Genomic DNA, 18,489 nt, shown 5'->3' on the forward strand with positions numbered 1-18,489 from the left:
GTACAACCCCGTACCCCAATAATCCCTCTCTCACAAAACTGAAAAGTACAACACAATTGTCTCCTTATATGGTTCACAAGTTAGAACGATGGAGAACAATAACCCGGGGCGGACTTAGCCATTGGGCTATACAGGCTGTAGCCCAGAGTCTTTTGAGGATAAAAAAAATATAGAAGTTTAAGAGATGAGTAAAATCAATGAGTCTAGTGGTTAGTACTTGATAAACTACCCAGGAATCTTGTGTTCAATTCTAAGTGCATGCTTTTTTTCCCTTTTTGTTATTCAACACTACCCCGCAAGTATATGCTAGTACTCCACTACTCCTACTATTTATCTTTTCGAGGACATTAAAATTTCATATTCGTTACTTTCTAGTCTACAGATTATTAAACCGTAGTGGTGGTATTATATCCGTAGTTTTATTTAAATGCTACAACTAGGCCCTTTAAGCTTTTCTAATAGGTCGGTTTTGAAAATATTACTCAAAAATAAAATATTTGTCGTTTTGGGTCGGTTTTGAAAAATATTTGTCAAAATGGTGTCCACGTAGGCTCGGGATTTTTGGACCTAAAACACGCCACTACCAACGGCGTGTTTATAATGAGTAGGGAAAGAAACTTCATTAAAATGGATTAAAGCAAACACGCCATTTGGAATGGCGGGTTTCGAGCGAAACACGCCACTCCGTATGGCGTGTCTATGTATAATTTTTTTTTTAAAAAAAGTTTTGTCGATTGAAGAAAAAAATTGTTGTAAAGACACGCCATCGCTAATGGCGTGTTTCCTTCACAAAACACGCCATTGGTAGTGGCGTGTTTCAGTCTAGAAATCCCGAGTCTACGTGGACACTATTTTGACAAATATTTTCAAAACCGACCCAAAACAACAAATATTTTATTTTTGAGCATTATTTCAAAAATGGATTCTTTTCTAATGGTGAAGTTAGACATTTTAAGTTCTTAATTGTATGGTAAATTGTTCTAACGATCGTAAATTATAAGAAACGGTTTTTTTATACACGATAAGAAACTAATTAAAGAAGCATTCTTAAGAATATATGATCGGAAACTAATGTACAAACTAATATTTACCATAATTAATTAAATAATATCCTTGTATAAATTGTCTTTTATATTTGATTAATTGGATTATAAAGTGGCTTTTTGGTTATATATCTGTGAGAAATTAAACAATACGATTGGATTTTGTTTTTGATTAAAGTTGTGTAGCTTGATTAGTACAAATGAAACCTAATGACCTAAATTTACCTGAAAATACTAAAAAATATTATTAAACTAAGAAATATCTCAAATCTCAACTCAACAAAACACTAAGTAAAACAACATAAATTAACTATAATTTGGCCAAATCAAATACCCCTAAATGAAGATATTCCAACAAGCTTCCTCTAGTGTCTCCAATTGAATTCTCAATATCTCAAGTAATGGTTTCAAAGGCAAATTGAAAATATACATAAAGTAATTTAACTAGATAGGTAGTTTTTTTTAAAAAAAATTCTCTAGTGACAATCTAGCCCTACATATAATCAGTTTCTGGCTCCGCCCCTGACAATAACTTAGAGATGTAAGAACTTGATCACTCGAAATATGATTCAAAAAACACGACTCAAAAGTTTTGCAAAAAAAGACTTTCAAAAATGATAAGTTAAAAACCAGTTTTTGCAAATAACGTTTTAGCACTTGAATGAGATTATTAAAACTAAACTTGAGCCTCTCATTTATAGGAGAAGAGTTGTTAGCAATATCTCCTAAAAATAAGGCAAGTAAATATTCAAAAACAATATCTTTGAATTATTCTTTTTGCCAAAAATATTTTATTCGAAAATCTCATTGGAAGTTTAGAAAAATATCCAAGCCGTGTTTTCATGAAACGATCTGAACTGAACAGTCTTATAAACTGTTCAGAACAGATACATTGAGTTAAGCTCAGATTCTCCACCTTTACATGTTAGACTTTAAGGACTAAGACTCGAACAATGCTTAAGCTTCTTCAATAAATAATTTCCGTCATTGCAAACCTATCAAATTTCATGTCTAACCAACACGCATTTGTCAAAAGGGAAAGAAATGATTAAGGACTTGTCATCATCAACATATATGGTTCAACATTTTATAATCTCAGTTTTGAACTAAGCCTAATTTTAAGATCGGTTTGATCAAGATAAATCAATTCCAAGTTCCAAGAGACGGAGGAAATCAAAAATCTCTCTCTAACTTTTTCTCCTCCTTCTCTGATCTCTAAAAAACAAAAAACCCTAAATTAAATCTTGATCCGCCACCTCCTCTTCCTACTCACTACCTCCTTTTTCTCTCCCTACCATTTCGCCGGAGATGGGTTCATCCCTTGGCCTATCTCCGACGATTAGTCACTTCGCCTCCCTTTTTCTCGCCTTGCTGATCTGATTTCATTCCTTTTCTTTTGCTTCATCTGGCGCGGCTCGGCTCATCTCGACTGTCCGTTTGGCTAAGACGGTTGCTTACTTCTTTGATCCACAAGCCGTCACGTGCCTCGTTTCTCCGTCCTGCCTGCGCCGGACTTGCATGCAATCCTGGCCAGGGTGTGTTCCCCTTCTCCTCGCCCCTTCCCCCACCCCTGGTAAGGCTCTTTGTCCCTGTTCTATGTCGATGGGTATAACTCATCTTGCTTGTTTTGTGGGGTTGTTTTATGGTTTTGGGTCTGGCCGATTTGGTGTCTCTCTCCCCTCGCCCCTTCCCCCCACCTATCGGCCTTATCCGTGCGTCTGCCGGGCCAGGTTTCTGTGTTGGGACATTGTTGGTCTTGTTGCATGTAAGTTCCGGGCCTCAGGGGACTTCTTTTGGATTTGTGGTTGGCTTTGGTTCGTTTTTGTGTGTCTCCCGGGCCTTTTCGTTTGTCTTGATGTGGCTGACGGAGTCGTCATTCTGTTCATCTGGAATGATCTCTTGGACGGTGGGGTTTTTTCAGTTTAAGAAGTGACATGGCAGGTTCGAGTTCGGGTTCGATAGTGGTGTTGGTTGGTTTGGATGCGGTGGTCTCCACTTCAATCTTCTTATGTTCAATCTTCTTATGTTGTTTAATCTTTGTTTATTTTGTCTTTCAGTATTCCAAATAATTTTAACCTCCTATCGGCTAAGGGTGTCCTGTCCCTTATACATTGGGGTGGTTGTTCGTCACATAATTATCTCATTTTGGCTAAGGGTGTCATGTCCTTTAATCATTGGGGCGATTGGTCGTCGGGTTATTAAGGGGTTAATAATGACGAAGGTAATATTGCATCCGGTTTGTGTTGTTTTCATCTCCTTCCGGCTTGATGAGATGGTTTTGGTTATGGGTATGTGCAAGTTGATTTCTACATCGTTAGCTATTTTCTTACTCGCTTTTCTAGGCTGTGAGTTTCTTGTCCGTAGGGATTGTTTTCCAAAGTGTAGGAGTCTTCTCTCCTCTGGAGGTAGATTTTGGTCTACTTTCCGCCTTTTCTTTCTACGTCCTAGTGGCGTAAGTGCACTTTGCGTTTTCTCGATGGTTCAAGGGCCTCGTTGGTCTCTTGATGTTGTTTACCATAGCCAAGGGGATGAATCTCCGAGACACATTTTTGTGTCTTGTTGCAGGTATTTCTCCGAAGCTTCATCAATTAAGATGAGAAGAGATATGCTCGTTCTTTTGGCCGGCTCTAATCGTCCCTACAAGACTGATGTGGATGTTGAAGTAGATTTCCGGGTGCAGCCAGACGTTCACCATCAACACATTGTGCTTAGCCGATGCAATTGCTTAGTCGTAGACTCGTAGTTGTTTATGTTATTACTAAAATAAGTGCATTTGGTCATATGAGTCAAATGTCAACTATATAAAAATCTTTTTTCACAGCTGCCAAAAAAAAAAACATTTTATTATCTTTAACATATGTTTGATTGGTTTCATTAAGTATTCATACGTGCATTAAACACTTTGAAAATGGCTCACATATATATTTCTAACAAAATTAAATTATATTCAAAAATTAAATATCATTTTCAAATACCTAACTTAACTCATTTACCTTCACATAGTCACACTTCTCTTATTTTTAGAGTTTCCTTCTGATTTGTGTGATATTGGCCAGGCCTTTTCCCTCCAATTTACTTCAATTTTAAATGGTTGATGCAGCTATAATAAAATCATTGGAAATCTGGTACTTTGTAATTAATTTTTACTCTGTAATCTTTTACTCAACATGTTACTTGAGTTATTGCATATTAAATCCATTCAAGGTCTCAATTTTTTAAAAAAAAAAAAAGAAAAAAAAAAAGTCCCGCCCCCAACGTTGCGTCTCTAGGACAACACTACCACTTGCTGTTCTGTAGTCAATCCCACGAATCATAGGCGGAACCATGATTTAAACTCGACAGGGACGAACGGGTAATGAAATAAGGGAGACTCGAAGAAAGTTCGAAAATTTTAACTAAAAACTTTGAAATTTTCATCCTCTAATGGGAGTGACCACCCCTAGCTCCACTGAATCTATTTTGCTTTATAGTTTCCACATGACCTACTAGGTTTTCGTTTAGTAACAAAAAATATTCTATTTACAAAATTTTTGGTGTTGGCATATATAATCGTTGAGAGATCCATATTTCTTCCTTCTATTCTATACATGCAAGGGCTCTTCACGAAACCAGATTTACAGAGGAAAAAATGAAAAACGGAAAATATACCCAAACCTTTAGCCATATATGTACACCATATATACAGTTGAAGAAAAATACCCAGCCGTATAGCTGATTGCTTGCGCTTCAATTGAATTTTGCATTCAGTCAACATGTACGTGATCTTCAGAACTTTGCTGCAGGGAAAGAAAAAAAATAATGTTATTTGAGAAAATTCCCAATTATCCATTTAAGCAGTATAAATTTAGTAAACTGAAACATGAAAAATATGTTGGTTTTTGAAGTCGCCCTGCAGGGGAGTAGTACTCCTGCAGTTATGCTGTTATGCATAAGAGCTGACTTTTAAAGCTCTCCTAGTTTTTACTGTTCTGAGACGATAAGAAGTTGTATGACTAAACATGTAGTTGAACAAGAAAAATCATGATTTTACATTAAGTTGGAATTCTGTACGGAGAATTTACCTTCTTACAGAAATCTTCTGCAACTTCTCCCTGAGAACTAGCTAACCTTGGCAATGAGAGATGGAACAGGCGTCTGATGTACTCTCTGAGGTGATTCGATATGCTGCATTACAAGCGAGTGACAGTAACACTCAGTGATGAATTGTAATTGCTTAATTATTTAATTTGTTCAACGATTTGTGCTTCTGATAGTGAATCAGACAATCAGGCGCATGAAAATAGGATCATCTCATATACTATGTTTTTTGTGAACGAAAATTAGGAACTATCGGAGCAATTTGTATTATGAGTCATAAGAAAACAACACTACTGTGCCTTACCGTAATGTTGTTAGTGTAAATGGCGCCATAATCATGGAAACACCAAAAAGGCTATTTGGGAAGTTGTCAAAGTTGTTTAGTTACATACAAGACGACGGAATTCCTATATATAGAGTGGGAGCTAGGTAAGTAAGTTCCTCTATTCCCGGGATGAGGGACTTCCCACAAAATTCCAACCACAGCCAACATATCAAAAGTTGGGTCAACCAAGCAACCAAAATTTCTCGTGTTCGCATATGTCGGACAAAAGACCACTAAAATAAAAAGCCCAAGCAACTAGGGACAATGAAGTCATTTGACCGAGGAAGGTGTATCAAGCATATCAATGACGAGAAAGAACAAACCTGAGTCTATGCCGGTTGCATGTATTTAAGAATGCAATTAATCCATACAAAATACTCTTGAGAGAACGAAACACCTGCAAGGATGATTCTTAGATAGTTAGATCTACAAAATGAAATAAATTTATAGCCAGCAAAACATATTTATTGGCAACTGATAAGCTACCTTTGAAAACAAATCCTTCCATAGAGTGTTCCACATGGAGACTTCTGTTGTGTTGGCTTTAGCTTTAGATACGCGGGAAGTTAATTGACTAACTTCTGATACTCTATTTACAATGACCATCACTACTCCTTGAAGGACCTCGTATACTTCACTAGAGATAGAAACTGCATGATCTGCCAGGCCAGAACAGACTCGTAGCGGAATGCGACAGAGTGCCAACAGGGAAGCAAAAACAGGGCTAAAGAACCCAACTGTATCACAAAAGAAATCCAAAATGAGAAGAATAAAATAAGTGGGATGCCTTGGATGAAAATTATAGGAAATCACTTTGGTGCTTGTCCACCGAATTTCACCAAGTTTGGGAACCAAGATTTGAGAAATTTTCCAATTCTGTGACCCAAGATTTTGTTTGTTTTCCACTTTGATGACTTGGGGTATAAAATCGTCAAAATTTATCTAAATTAATGAAAACCATAATGAAGTGCAAAAACTATTTTACATAAATATTAATGTGAATTTGCACATACTTTTATCAGAAACTATTTAATTATACTTCACAAGTATTTCTGATTTGGATGAAATACTGGTTAAATTACTCTTTAGGTCATCAAAGTGCCAAATAACAAAAAGCTCAAGTCAGTAAAGTGAAATATGCGAGACCTCATGCAGCAAAGTGAAGTTATCTTTAGACACAAGCAGCCAAAGTGATTTTTTTCTCGAATACTAAAGATAGGCAGATAGCTATAGTTCTATAAAGAAGATTTGATAAAACAACACATAATTTTGATTCAAGGCATCATACCTATTGATGCTATGTAGGAGTACAGAAGCTGAAACGGAGAGAATATCAGCTCAAATAGGTCAACAACCAGGGAGTATAAATAGATCAACGCAAATGACACTGCATTGTAGATGTCTAACCCCGCCTCACAGAAAAGAAGCCACACAGGTGAAGTAAGCTCGGCTAGGTCCTGAAGTGGTTCCATCAATGGTTTCGTCACTATCAGTAGCACCAACTTTATGACCCGGCCAATTTTGAGAGACCACCTCATTGCTTTCTCAAAGTTCTGAAGAAATAACATTGTGCCCAGATATCTAACTCTTGAAACCATATCCCAGGTGTCAATCCAGTTGATAAGGGGCCCACAAATATGAGAAGCGGTGGCCTTCAATAGTGGAACATTCTTATAGAGATCATAAAACCCAATCATGCAGGTGATAAGAGAGATTAAAACATATAGGGTTCGGACTAGAGGTCGCATCCAAGGACGGTAAACTCTGCAGAATAAAGGGTATGATTGAAGGAAAATAACCCAAGAAGGAAGGCCCGACTCGAGCAAAGTTAATAGCCTTGCTTCAGATGTGATTATGTTTTTGAACGTAAATGGGAGATCTCTGTTGTCAAAGTAGAATTTGAGTAGAGTATCCTTGTATTGAAAAGATTCAATATCTGTATTTTGCTGTTTAGGTGTCTTGTGATCATCCGGGTCTTCTGGAAGCAGATTCTTACAGTGTGTGTCATTGCCATCATGGATGCATTCTTTGACATCAAGAAATTCATCATTCGGTAAAACCCTGTTTTGTTTCCTGTCATCAAAGAGAAGCTCTTTGAAAGGCTTTCTTATTTTTCGTGGAGAATGTGATGGAACTTTATCGTCGAGGAACATTAGACATTCCCACAATGACTTGACCTCTGATGGGTTTCCGGAGAACCATGATTGGATGGAATGCGTGGCTTGGTCAATGCTATGGAAATCCCACTTTCTCATAGATTTTACTTCAAATGCCATCGAAGTATCACTCTGACACCAAACAAATTAGATTAATCAGTTCACCAACATGTAGTTGTAAGTCTATAATTAGGAGACAACATGCAGTTGTAGAACAAAAAGTTACTCTTTCAGCCCATCAATAACTTCCTGATTTGTATGAAAATGCCAAGTTGATGTAAGATGTGAGCTCGCAAACCAAATTGGCCGCGCAGCTACAGAAAAGTGAAGTTCATATATGGACACCTCAAAATGAAATCCGGAAGTTTATGCATTTTGAAACACATTTATATCACAACAAAGATCAATTAGCCTTCAAGAAGGGGGCAAATAACGAGAAATGCACATTGTCATTTGTAGAGCATCCAATTTCAAATAATATTTTTTTTTCAAAAACTGATCAATACATCCTTGTAAGCCGTGCCCTATAAATGTTCCCGTGACGCCTCCATTTCTTTAGTTGATACTACCACACGCAAATTATAGAAATTACTGTACTAGTTGTAACACGACAGCAAAATGTTGAAGAGTACCTGAAGCTCATTGTAGTAATTGATGCCACGGACTTCCTTCCAGTAAACCTCAAACACTATGAAGCCATGTAAAGCTAAATGTAAATCAACCAAAGAGAAAAAAGCCGTTGCTCTCCACCTTTGAGAATTGACAAGAGACACCCACCTATACAATTTCTTCCTCTCATCGTTGGAGGATATCGAGTTATCTCTAAATCGTGCACTCAAACGCCTCTCCAAAGCCTTAGTGTTTTTGAAGGGCGATGATCTGTACTGCACTAATGCAAAAAAAAAAAAAAAAACAAGATGATTAACATAAAACTTCAATAAACATTCTTTGAAATCTTTTCTTAAGAGAATAATGACCTTAGTGGCAAAGAGCTCCTTCAAGTGGGTGGATCTCGAGTGGTTATTGTTCATCCGCCAAGAATGGTTATCAATCAGGATGAGGAACTTATGACTACTTTGAGCAAAAAAGAGGTAAGCTTGTGACAGATAAGATTGTACATCCCTGCCAAACAAATCTAGAATATTAACAGCAATCGACACACCATAGTCCATAATCCATAATCCTATTAATCATTATGGAATCGGCCTCAGGCAGTGGTAGAGCTAGGGGGCTAGCAGGGACGGTTGCTCCCCAACCCCAAACAATGGAAAATTTTCGATTTTTTCTAGTTTATATTCCATTAGTATTTCGCCCACCTAACCCCTAACGAAAAATCCTGGTTCCCACAAGCAAGCGCGGATACTAGCTGAGAGAGATTTCCGAAAGACCGAAATGAATGTTATTGAATAAGTTATTAACTTATTACCTAAGTTGGATGATGCAATTTAATTGGGGTGTCTACCTTAAGATTGACAATTTATATGATACAAATAGAAAAACTAGTTGTTTTTAATGAATCAAAATCTAATTGAATTAGATGGATGAATTTAATCATAATTAAAAGTAACAACACTAAGCAAATTGCAAGGAACTTACAAATAATGATCAAATTTACAAGGAAAATATATGAATTTCTGAAAATACATAGAATGATCTATGAAATTGAAAATTAAAACTTACCCAATTTGAAGACTTGTCAAGGGATAGAGATTAGTTACATCAAAACTCCATTTCCTATCTATCTGAAAACATCAAATAACTAAAATCAGGTGAAACGACAAAAATATAGTTCCGTGTCTCAATCATCTGTTTACCTTTGATTAAAATACAAGTAAACAAATAACTGAGACGGGAAGAGTAACAATTTGAACCCATTTGCCCAGATGACTTCAAAATTCAATAATCAGATTAAAGTTGACAACTTTTTCCCAAATTAAAGAACCAACATAAAGCTAATTAAATTAATATTGTGCTGAATTTCAATTAATTTAACCTGTAGGCTGTAAAGCTGCAACAATCTTGAAACCCTTAATTGCTTTTGATCAAAAGAGGGTTAATTAATGTTTACTTAACTTGATCTCAAAAAATCAAGGAAAACTCAGGGATAAAATTAAAACGCAAAATTTGGAGATATAAAAGATGATGATGAAGAAAATTGGGTTGGTTTAAGGAAATTGGATTATAAAATGAATTTGTCAACGGAAATTTGATTAAAAAAATAAATTCGAGGGAGTTGGCTCCTTCCCTATTTTCTTATTCAAATTATTCGAAGGATAGTGATAGGGCGTCACCGGGTGACGTCCAAATTGGGTGTCACCCTCTCACAAGCATTCTTTATTAAAGGCATCAGACTCACCCGTGTGAGAGGTGGGCGCCAATAGGTGTCACCCGATGGCGCCCTATCACTATCCTTCGAATAATTTGAATAAGAAAATAGGGAAGGAGCCACCGGGTGACGTCCAAATTTGGGCGCCACCCTCTCATATGGGGTGAGTGCGGGCCCCTTTAATAAAGAATGCTTGTGAGAGGGTGACACCCAATTTGGACGTCACCCGGTGGCGCCCTATCACTATCCTATTCGAATAGCAGTAGATAGTTTTATATTATTTTTTGGATAATATAAGCTGCAACTTTTCCACTAGTATTAAGTTTAATTTTGGCGCGCCTTCATTTGATTTATTCTTCAAACTTGTGTTGTTTTGTCATTCATCTCACGTAATCACATATGACTTGGGCGTAAGTCAAAATTTCGATGATTTTTTTAGGAGTAATTCTATTTGGTTTAGTACGGATTCGAGACGAGTAGAATTACAAAGATAGTAAATTTGTTATTTATGAGTTTTGATATTGCCACATTCTCTATCCGTCCTATATTCATGCATCACGAGGAACCATTGAAGCAGGTTCCATTGTACCATTTTCCTAGCAACCAACAGTGTTACTAATGCCGTAAATTCTCAAATGAGACAGTTTGACAATAAAATTTAGCGTTTTTTGTCAGATAGCGCCTAACATTTACACTTTCTGTAAAAATAGTACCTAAAGTTTTTTTTTTGCCCAATAACACCTAACATTTTCTATTTTTTGTCTAATGACACCAAAATCACTTTTCCGTCAAAAAAAGTCAAGAAACCGTCTTGACTAACGGAGGGAAGGATGAATTGGCATTGTAACCTTATTTTTTATGTTTTACCCTCCAATTCCAACTTCCATTTCCCATATTTTTGTTTTCCCTTCAATTGAACTCAAATTCCCTCCAATTAAATCCCTTATTTAACACCCCCACCCTCTCCAATTTTATTTCTCCATTCTCTAAATCCCCAATTTTTGCCTTATTCAATTTTCTCCCTTTCTCTCATCATCCATTCAATCCAATATGCCTTATTCAAACTCATCCCCAAACTCAACAAATCGGGTGAAATGCAATTGTGGCATTCTAGTGGCTGAGAAAACATCATGAACACACCAAAATCCGGGCAGAAGATTCATGGCCTGCAAGTTCTACAATGCGGAGACGAGGTTGTGTGGGTGTCGTTTCTTCGAGTGGATTGATGAGGATATGACTTATTGGCAAATAAGTGATATAAATGGCTTGTTGAATGAAAATAAGTCACTTAAGAATAAGATTGGTGAGATGGAGGTATGTATATGAAAGAAATAGAATGAGTTTACAAATTACAACCAACTCGGCCTTTCCTCCGTTAGTCAAGACGGTTTCTTGACTTTTTTTGACGGAAAAGTGATTTTGGTGTCATTAGACAAAAATAGAAAATGTTAGGTGTTATTGAGCAAAAAAAAAAACTTTAGGTACTATTTTTACAGAAAGCGTAAATGTTAGGTGCTATCTGACAAAAAACGCTAAAATTTAACTACGGCACATTCATTACTAACATTCAGACAAGAAAAAGAGGAGTGATTCCACCTTCTAAAAAACTAGTCCTTCAATTATACTCTCAACATTTAACAAGAATAATGTTGTTGTATGACAGACGTCGGTGTTGTCAAATGCTGTTGACGAAAGATGCAAAATCGAAGCAAACAACCTCCATCATCAATCGCCTTTTCGAAAGTATTACTCGCATTTTTAGCTCGTACAACCATCTCTTTGCGCTCATCACTTTCCGAGTCCATGAATTTCCTAACAAGGGACTACTTCTTGCCTAGTAAGCACCTTTTCCTAAGACAACACCATTCTTCAAGACCCTCCAACCAATCTTCAAATCGTTCACTATCAGCTTACTATTAGGGATTTGGTCCCAGAATATTGGACAAGTCAGCATTGGTACACCCGCGTAAATGCCTTCACTGGTAGAATTCCACCCACAGTGTGTCCAAAACCCGCCTATTGAAGGATGGCATAACACCTTCAATTGATCACACCAGGGCACCAACAACCCTGTCTCACCAACACCGTCTTTGAATAGAGAATCATCACTCCGTGTTACCCATAAGAATCGAACACCGCTCTCTCTGACACCCTCAACAAACTCCTTTGTTTGAGCACTTGAAACCGAAAGGAAACTTCCTTGTGAGATGTACAAGACAGAGTGTTTCGGTTGAGAATCTAACCATTGGAAGTAACTACTGTTGTCGATTATGGTGTTTTGTTTGAGGTTGAAGTATGGTATCATTGGGCCAATGTGGTATACCGGGATTCCCAGTTTAGCTTTCAGACAATCTAACACAGGTCCTTCAAATTCATAAATTGAAGAGAACACAACATGTTGTGCATTTTTTAGAGCTGACATCGATTCGAGGACTCTGTGGTAAACCTTTTTACCATTTCCATGGTAAATTGTCGGCATATCTGCTATAGTGGTTGGAGCAAGTCCTGGAATGTAGTCCACCACTTCATTTCCTCTTTCTAAAACAGTAAGTATCAACTATTAGTAATAAAACCATTGACTGAACATACAGTATGTTTTATCAATTTATAGTTTAGAAAACTAATTGACATACTTTCCGACTTTCCGTGTTAATCTCAATCGACTTCAATTTACTACATTCTTACAATGTACGGGGTTTGAAGAAGGTAGCGAACAAGGTAACTCAGTAATAATTAAGGTCGTGCAACGAAAAAAGAAGAAAAAAAAGAAGAAACAGTAAAAAAAACAATGGGTACAATAATGTTACCTGAGACATCAAGAGAGAAGTGACCATGCTTAACCAACAAATCGAAGTGAACAAAAACAGTAGCAAATGAAGCTGAAATAGTAAAAAAAGCTGCTACCGGAATATTTCTCCGGCTACCCACACTGACAGCCCAAGCAAGAAACGAGTCGTAGATAATAAACGAAGCCGGGGGATGGAGCTGATCCAGAAGCTGGTCAAAGGGGTCCTCCAGGTTGATAAGAACGGCTTCAAAGAAGCCGGGAAAGTCAGCTTCTCGGCCGTGCTCAGAAGGGATTACTTGAGGAACGGCATAAAAGCGGAGGTTAGGAGGCGGTGGAGGCTCGGAGTCAGCGGTGAGGAAGCCGAGCCATTCCTCTGTTACGACAAAAGTGATTATGAGGTCGTTGGGTTTGGCGAGTAGTAATAGTTTGCAGAGGTTTAGGATTGGGTTAATGTGGCCTCTTCCTGGATAAGGGATTGCTACCACATGGCAGGACGGTATTTGTAGTGGTTGTTGATTATGGTTGAACTCCATGATTGATGGAGGAGGAAGAAGTGGGAAGTTTTAGTAATAATGGAGCAGGAGAAGTGAAAGTTATTGAGGTGTACGAAGTATATATCACTTCGCCTTGGGACAATATCTCATGTGACCTCTCACCTCAACCCATGTGTCTAAATTTGAGAAAGATACTATTGAGAAGATATGATCGGATATTTAGTTATATGCTTTATATCTTGTACATTGTATTTAGATGTATAATTATCTTGTTCATCGATTAATAACAATCCTTTTCACAAATTAATCTTCTTCATGGTATCAAGAGCAGGACTCTGATCCTGTAAAATAAAACAAAAAAATACAAAAATTCAACTTCACCTATCATCATGACAATCGGTGATGCATCAGGCAAAAACACCAAAAACGAAAATAACAAAATTGAGCATATTTCACCATCTTCCCCATTGTATCTCCATCCAAATGAAAATCCGACTTTGACATTAACTCCCAAGAAATTTAACGGAGAAAATTATGATTTGTGGGCTGATGCAGTGAAGACCGCTCTAGATGCGAAAAATAAGTTGGCCTTCATCGAAGGAACCATCACCAAACAAGTCACGCCTAAAGGACAAGAAGAGTCCCTTGAAGCCGTAGCATGGCAACAGTGCAATGCTATGCTCAAGTCATGGATAAGATGCTCAATTCAAGAAGAATTACACGCTAGCATTAATTTCTCAGGAACTGTGACAGAAGTTTGGAAAGAATTACGAGAGCGTTATGCCGCTGGAAACGCTCCCAGAGTGCATCAATTAAAAGGGGAATTAAACGAATGCAAGCAGAAGAAAGATCAGTCAGTCGTCCAATATTATACGAATTTGAAGATGATATGGGACGAATTGACGAGTTATAGCAAGGTTCCCCAATGCACTTGCGGAGCGGCCACTGAATTACTCAAAGAGCGTGAGGAAGAAAAGGTGCATCAGTTTCTCATGGGACTCGACACGAGTCTCTATGGTCACATCCGTTCAAATTTACTTATGGATGATGAAATTACTTCTCTAAGTAGAGCATATGCTCTAGTGTTAAGAGAGGAAAGGCATAAGGCTGTGACCAAGAGCAAGGAGGAAGTGCACGAAATTGCAGCGGCCATGGCAGCAAAGGTAACAGGAGGGCAGATGCGTGGTCGAGGCAGCAGCAGTGCACCAGAAACGGATGACCAGGAAGTGGAAGTGTTTTATTGTGGTTATTGCAAGAAACCTTGGCATAGAGAGGAAAATTGCTGGGACAAACCGGGGAACCCAGGTAGAGGAAGAGGACGCGGCCGACGAGGAAGAGGCAGAGGCGGTCGTGGAAGCTACCAGAGGGCTAATGCAACCGGTGTTGCTGATGGTGACAGTAACAGTAGCAGCATCGCACAGGGACTGACAGTTGAGGAATTAACTCAACTTCGTACCCTTTTGTCTAAAAATGAAGGTAGCAATAAGAGTGCAGGTATGAACAATAAAACTTGTTGGCTTCTTGATAGTGGTGCCTCACACCACATGACGGGACAAAGGCATTTATTCGAAAATATACACAGCAAAAGCCCCTCTACAGTCGGCCTTCCTAATGGTTCCCATATTATTGCCCATGAACATGGACAAGTTGTTTTAAATGACAATTTCGTTCTTAAGGATGTCCTATATGTCCCAACTTTAACTTGCGACTTGATCTCCGTTCAACAACTTATTAAAGAAAACAATTGTACAGTGACTTTCTATACTAATCATTGTGTGATACAGGACCTATCTACGAGGATGAAGATTGGACGGGGTGAGCATGAAGACGGGGTCTATTATTTCAAAGGATGTCAAGAGCAGTCCGTGGGCAAAGTCAGCAATAAAGGAAATGCACGTCTATGGCATGATAGACTCGGCCATCCCTCGAGTAGTATATTGCCTCTTTTCTCTAGTTTAATTGGTTTTGATTTAATTTGGAATTCAAAGGACATTTGTGATCCGTGTTGTCGTGCTAAACAAACGCGGTCCAGTTTTAAGTTGAATAAGAAACGTCATGATTCTTTATTTGGTCTTATTCATTGTGATATATGGGGTGCTTATCGTGTGAAAAGTTTGAGTGGAGCTCAATATTTTCTCACCATCGTAGATGATAAAAGTAGAGCCGTTTGGGTTTATCTTATGAGAGAAAAAAGTGAGGTCATTCAGTTGATGATTAATTTTTGTCAGATGGTCAAAAATCAGTTTGAAAAACAAGTTAAAATAGTTCAAAGTGACAATGGAACGAAATTTCTTTCCGGGACATTAAAAGAATATTATAGTGAACATGGAATCGTTTTTCAAACAAGCAACATAGACACACCTCAACAGAACGGACGAGTGGAACGGAAACATAGGCATATTTTAGAGAAAGCTCGGGCTTTGCGTTTTCAAGGTAATTTACCTATCGAGTTTTGGGGGGAGTGTGTTATTACCGCTGCGTTTTTGATTAATAGATCTCCCACTCATGTATTACGTGGTCAAACACCCTATGAAGTCTTATATGGTCAAAAACCAAACCTTGATAATGTGAGAGTTTTTGGTAGCCTATGTTATGTGCACAACAAGGAAAAATCTCGAGATAAATTCAATGAACGGGGAATACGATGTATTTTTGTTGGGTACCCATCAAATAAGAAAGGTTGGAGAGTGTATGATTTAAAGAGACGGCGTATTTTTGAGAGTCGGGATGTGACATTTTATGAGCATGTTTTTCCCTTCGTCGATATTAAAACTACGGAGGACAATGACAATGCAAAGTTGATTGAACATTTCGATAATGCGACCAATGCCCAACAGAATATTTTCATAGAGGAAGTGATAGAAAACAGTGAGGAAAATATTTTGAGTGACAATCAGCAGGAAATTACCTTGAATGGTAACGGTGAAGCAAGTGTCGAGGAGTCAGATTCGGCTGAACAGAGTGACGACAGTGGTGTGCCTATGGGACGAGGTGCACGACAGAAGTTCGAGCCACAGTGGAAGAAAGATTACTACTGCAAATCGACTCGCATTATAGACCCCGCAACACCAGCTCCCTCGGTCCAATCTAAGTCCGGAAAGAAAGGTACTCGTTATCCCTTGATTAATTAATTATGTCACTACTAATTGTTTCTCTACTTCTCACAAGTGTTTTTTGAGTAAAATTGATGAAATTGTTGAGCCACAACATTATTCGGAAGCTGCCCCAATTCCGGAATGGCGAGAAGCTATGTTGCAGGAATACAAGGCTCTTGAACGAAATGGGACTTGGACAATTGTTGACTTGCCAGAGGGTAAGCGACCCATAGGTTGTCGTTGGGTTTACAAGGTGAAGTACAAAGCAGACGACACTATTGAAAGGTATAAGGCCCGACTCGTTGCGCAAGGGTACACACAAATTGAAGGTATTGACTACCATGAAACATTTGCCCCAGTTGCAAAAATGACGAGTGTCCGGTGTTTATTAGCTGTTGCCGTTGCCAAAGGATGGTCCATTGCCCAACTAGATGTCAACAATGCTTTCTTACATGGCGATTTGAATGAAGAAGTGTTCATGAAAATGCCCCCTGGTTTCGATAATGGAGGCACACGAAGAGTTTGCAAGCTCAACAAGGCATTGTACGGTCTCAAGCAAGCATCGAGGAATTGGTTTGAAAAACTCACAAGTTCCCTGACGAGGTATGGTTTCAAGCAATCAATGGCTGATTATTCCCTTTTTACTTACCATAAAGATGGAGTGTTTCTTGGAGTTCTTGTTTATATGGATGATATGATAGTCGTGAGTGATAGTGAAGGTGCAAGTACACGGCTAAACGAATTCCTAGACCGAAAGTTTGGGATAAAAGACCTAGGTCGAGTTAAGTACACGGCAACTTTTCCACTAGCATTAAGTTTAATTTTGGCGCGCCTTAATTTGATTTATTCTTCAAACTTGTTCATCTCACGTAATCAAATTTATGACACGGGCGTAAGTCAAAATTTCGATGGTTTTTTTTAGAGTAATTCTATTTGGTTTGGTGTGGATTCGAGACGAGTAGGATTATAAGGATAATCAACTTTTGACATTGCCACATTCTCAAAGTACTCAATAGAGTTTCAACTTTTAAATTGAGATTGAAATTAGCTCAAGTTTTGTGATCCAGCTCGGAATCAACTCAAAAATGGTTGACTCTAAACCGTCATAGGTTGATCTCATTTACAAAGATAGCTCAGTCTAAAATGTCCAAATTGACTGAGATAGGTCTCCTCCGTGTTAGCTCTACGCCTCTATCCATCCCATATTCATGCATCACGAGGAACCATTGAAGCAGGTCCATTGTACCATTTTCCTAGCAACCAACAATATTATTGAAGCAACCTTGATTAGTTTCAAGTTTCCGGAGCACCTTATACGACTTATTATGAATTGTGTTACGTCAGTTTCCTATCAAGTGCTTCTAAATGGTGCACCACTGACCTCCTTCCAGCCATCATGTGGTTTAAGACAAGGTGACCCGCTCTCACCTTATCTTTTTGTGTTATGTACTGAGATTCTCTCCTCGGCCATTAGTGCGGCAGAAATGAGAAAGGAGATTAAAGGGATCAAGATTAGTAGGGAGAGTGAGGCGGTTTCTCATTTATTTTTCGCTGATGATTCTATATTTTTTATGGAAAGCAAAAAGGAGTATATTACAAAGCTTAACAATATTATAATTGCTTATTGTGAAGCTTCGGGTCAAGCTATCAACAAGCAGAAGTCTGCTATCCACTTCAGCTCAGATACTTCATTGGCTATTTCAAAATTTGCCTTGGAATCTTTCAACATTTCACCCACTAATATGTTTGGTAAGTATTTAGGGGTCTCTTTAGAATTTGGAAAGTCCAAAGGAGTGATTTTTAGAAATGTTATTGAAAATGTGCGAAGAAGGCTATCCTCGTGGAATGGATTACTTTTAACACCAGCGGGAAGATTATGTCTCATCAATTCGGTCCTCTCTACCCTCTCATGTTACTTTCTATCGGTTTTCAAATTACCGATAAGTGTGTCTTCAAAGATTGATTCTTTGATTACTCAATTTTGGTGGAAGGGCTTAAGGTGCGAACGATCGATTCATTGGTGCAGTAAGATATTCCTATCAAAACCAAAAGGAGAAGGGGGCCTTGGCATTAGAAACACTACAAGCCTTAACCAAGCACTCTTGGCTAAGAATGTTTGGAAAATCATTTCGCAACAAAGTTCACTTATTAGTCGAGTTGTAGGCTCTAAGTATGGGTTTCGCCA

The 18,489-nt window shown here is 38.1% G+C and overlaps 2 protein-coding genes across 2 annotated transcripts; both read right to left on the bottom strand.

Annotated features, from left to right (window-relative positions):
- Positions 1 to 4,491: 4,491 nt before the first annotated feature.
- On the bottom strand, positions 4,492 to 9,654 carry LOC141591892 (uncharacterized). The gene is made up of 9 exons (XM_074412385.1): positions 9,595 to 9,654; positions 9,282 to 9,343; positions 8,579 to 8,723; positions 8,234 to 8,485; positions 6,734 to 7,733; positions 5,932 to 6,182; positions 5,769 to 5,842; positions 5,105 to 5,207; positions 4,492 to 4,819 (listed from the first exon to the last, which is right to left on the bottom strand). Exons 3-9 carry the CDS (start codon positions 8,630 to 8,632, stop codon positions 4,787 to 4,789), a joined length of 1,767 nt encoding a protein of 588 aa, XP_074268486.1. The 5' UTR covers positions 8,633 to 8,723; positions 9,282 to 9,343; positions 9,595 to 9,654; the 3' UTR covers positions 4,492 to 4,786.
- Positions 9,655 to 11,647: 1,993 nt separating this feature from the next.
- On the bottom strand, positions 11,648 to 13,293 carry LOC141590938 (UDP-glycosyltransferase 87A2-like). The gene is made up of 2 exons (XM_074411444.1): positions 12,735 to 13,293; positions 11,648 to 12,465 (listed from the first exon to the last, which is right to left on the bottom strand). Exons 1-2 carry the CDS (start codon positions 13,246 to 13,248, stop codon positions 11,762 to 11,764), a joined length of 1,218 nt encoding a protein of 405 aa, XP_074267545.1. The 5' UTR covers positions 13,249 to 13,293; the 3' UTR covers positions 11,648 to 11,761.
- Between the last annotated feature and the right edge of the window lie 5,196 nt (positions 13,294 to 18,489).

The sequence above is a fragment of the Silene latifolia genome, chromosome 7 (genome assembly GCF_048544455.1).
Source record: "Silene latifolia isolate original U9 population chromosome 7, ASM4854445v1, whole genome shotgun sequence".
Lineage (NCBI taxonomy): Eukaryota > Viridiplantae > Streptophyta > Magnoliopsida > Caryophyllales > Caryophyllaceae > Silene > Silene latifolia.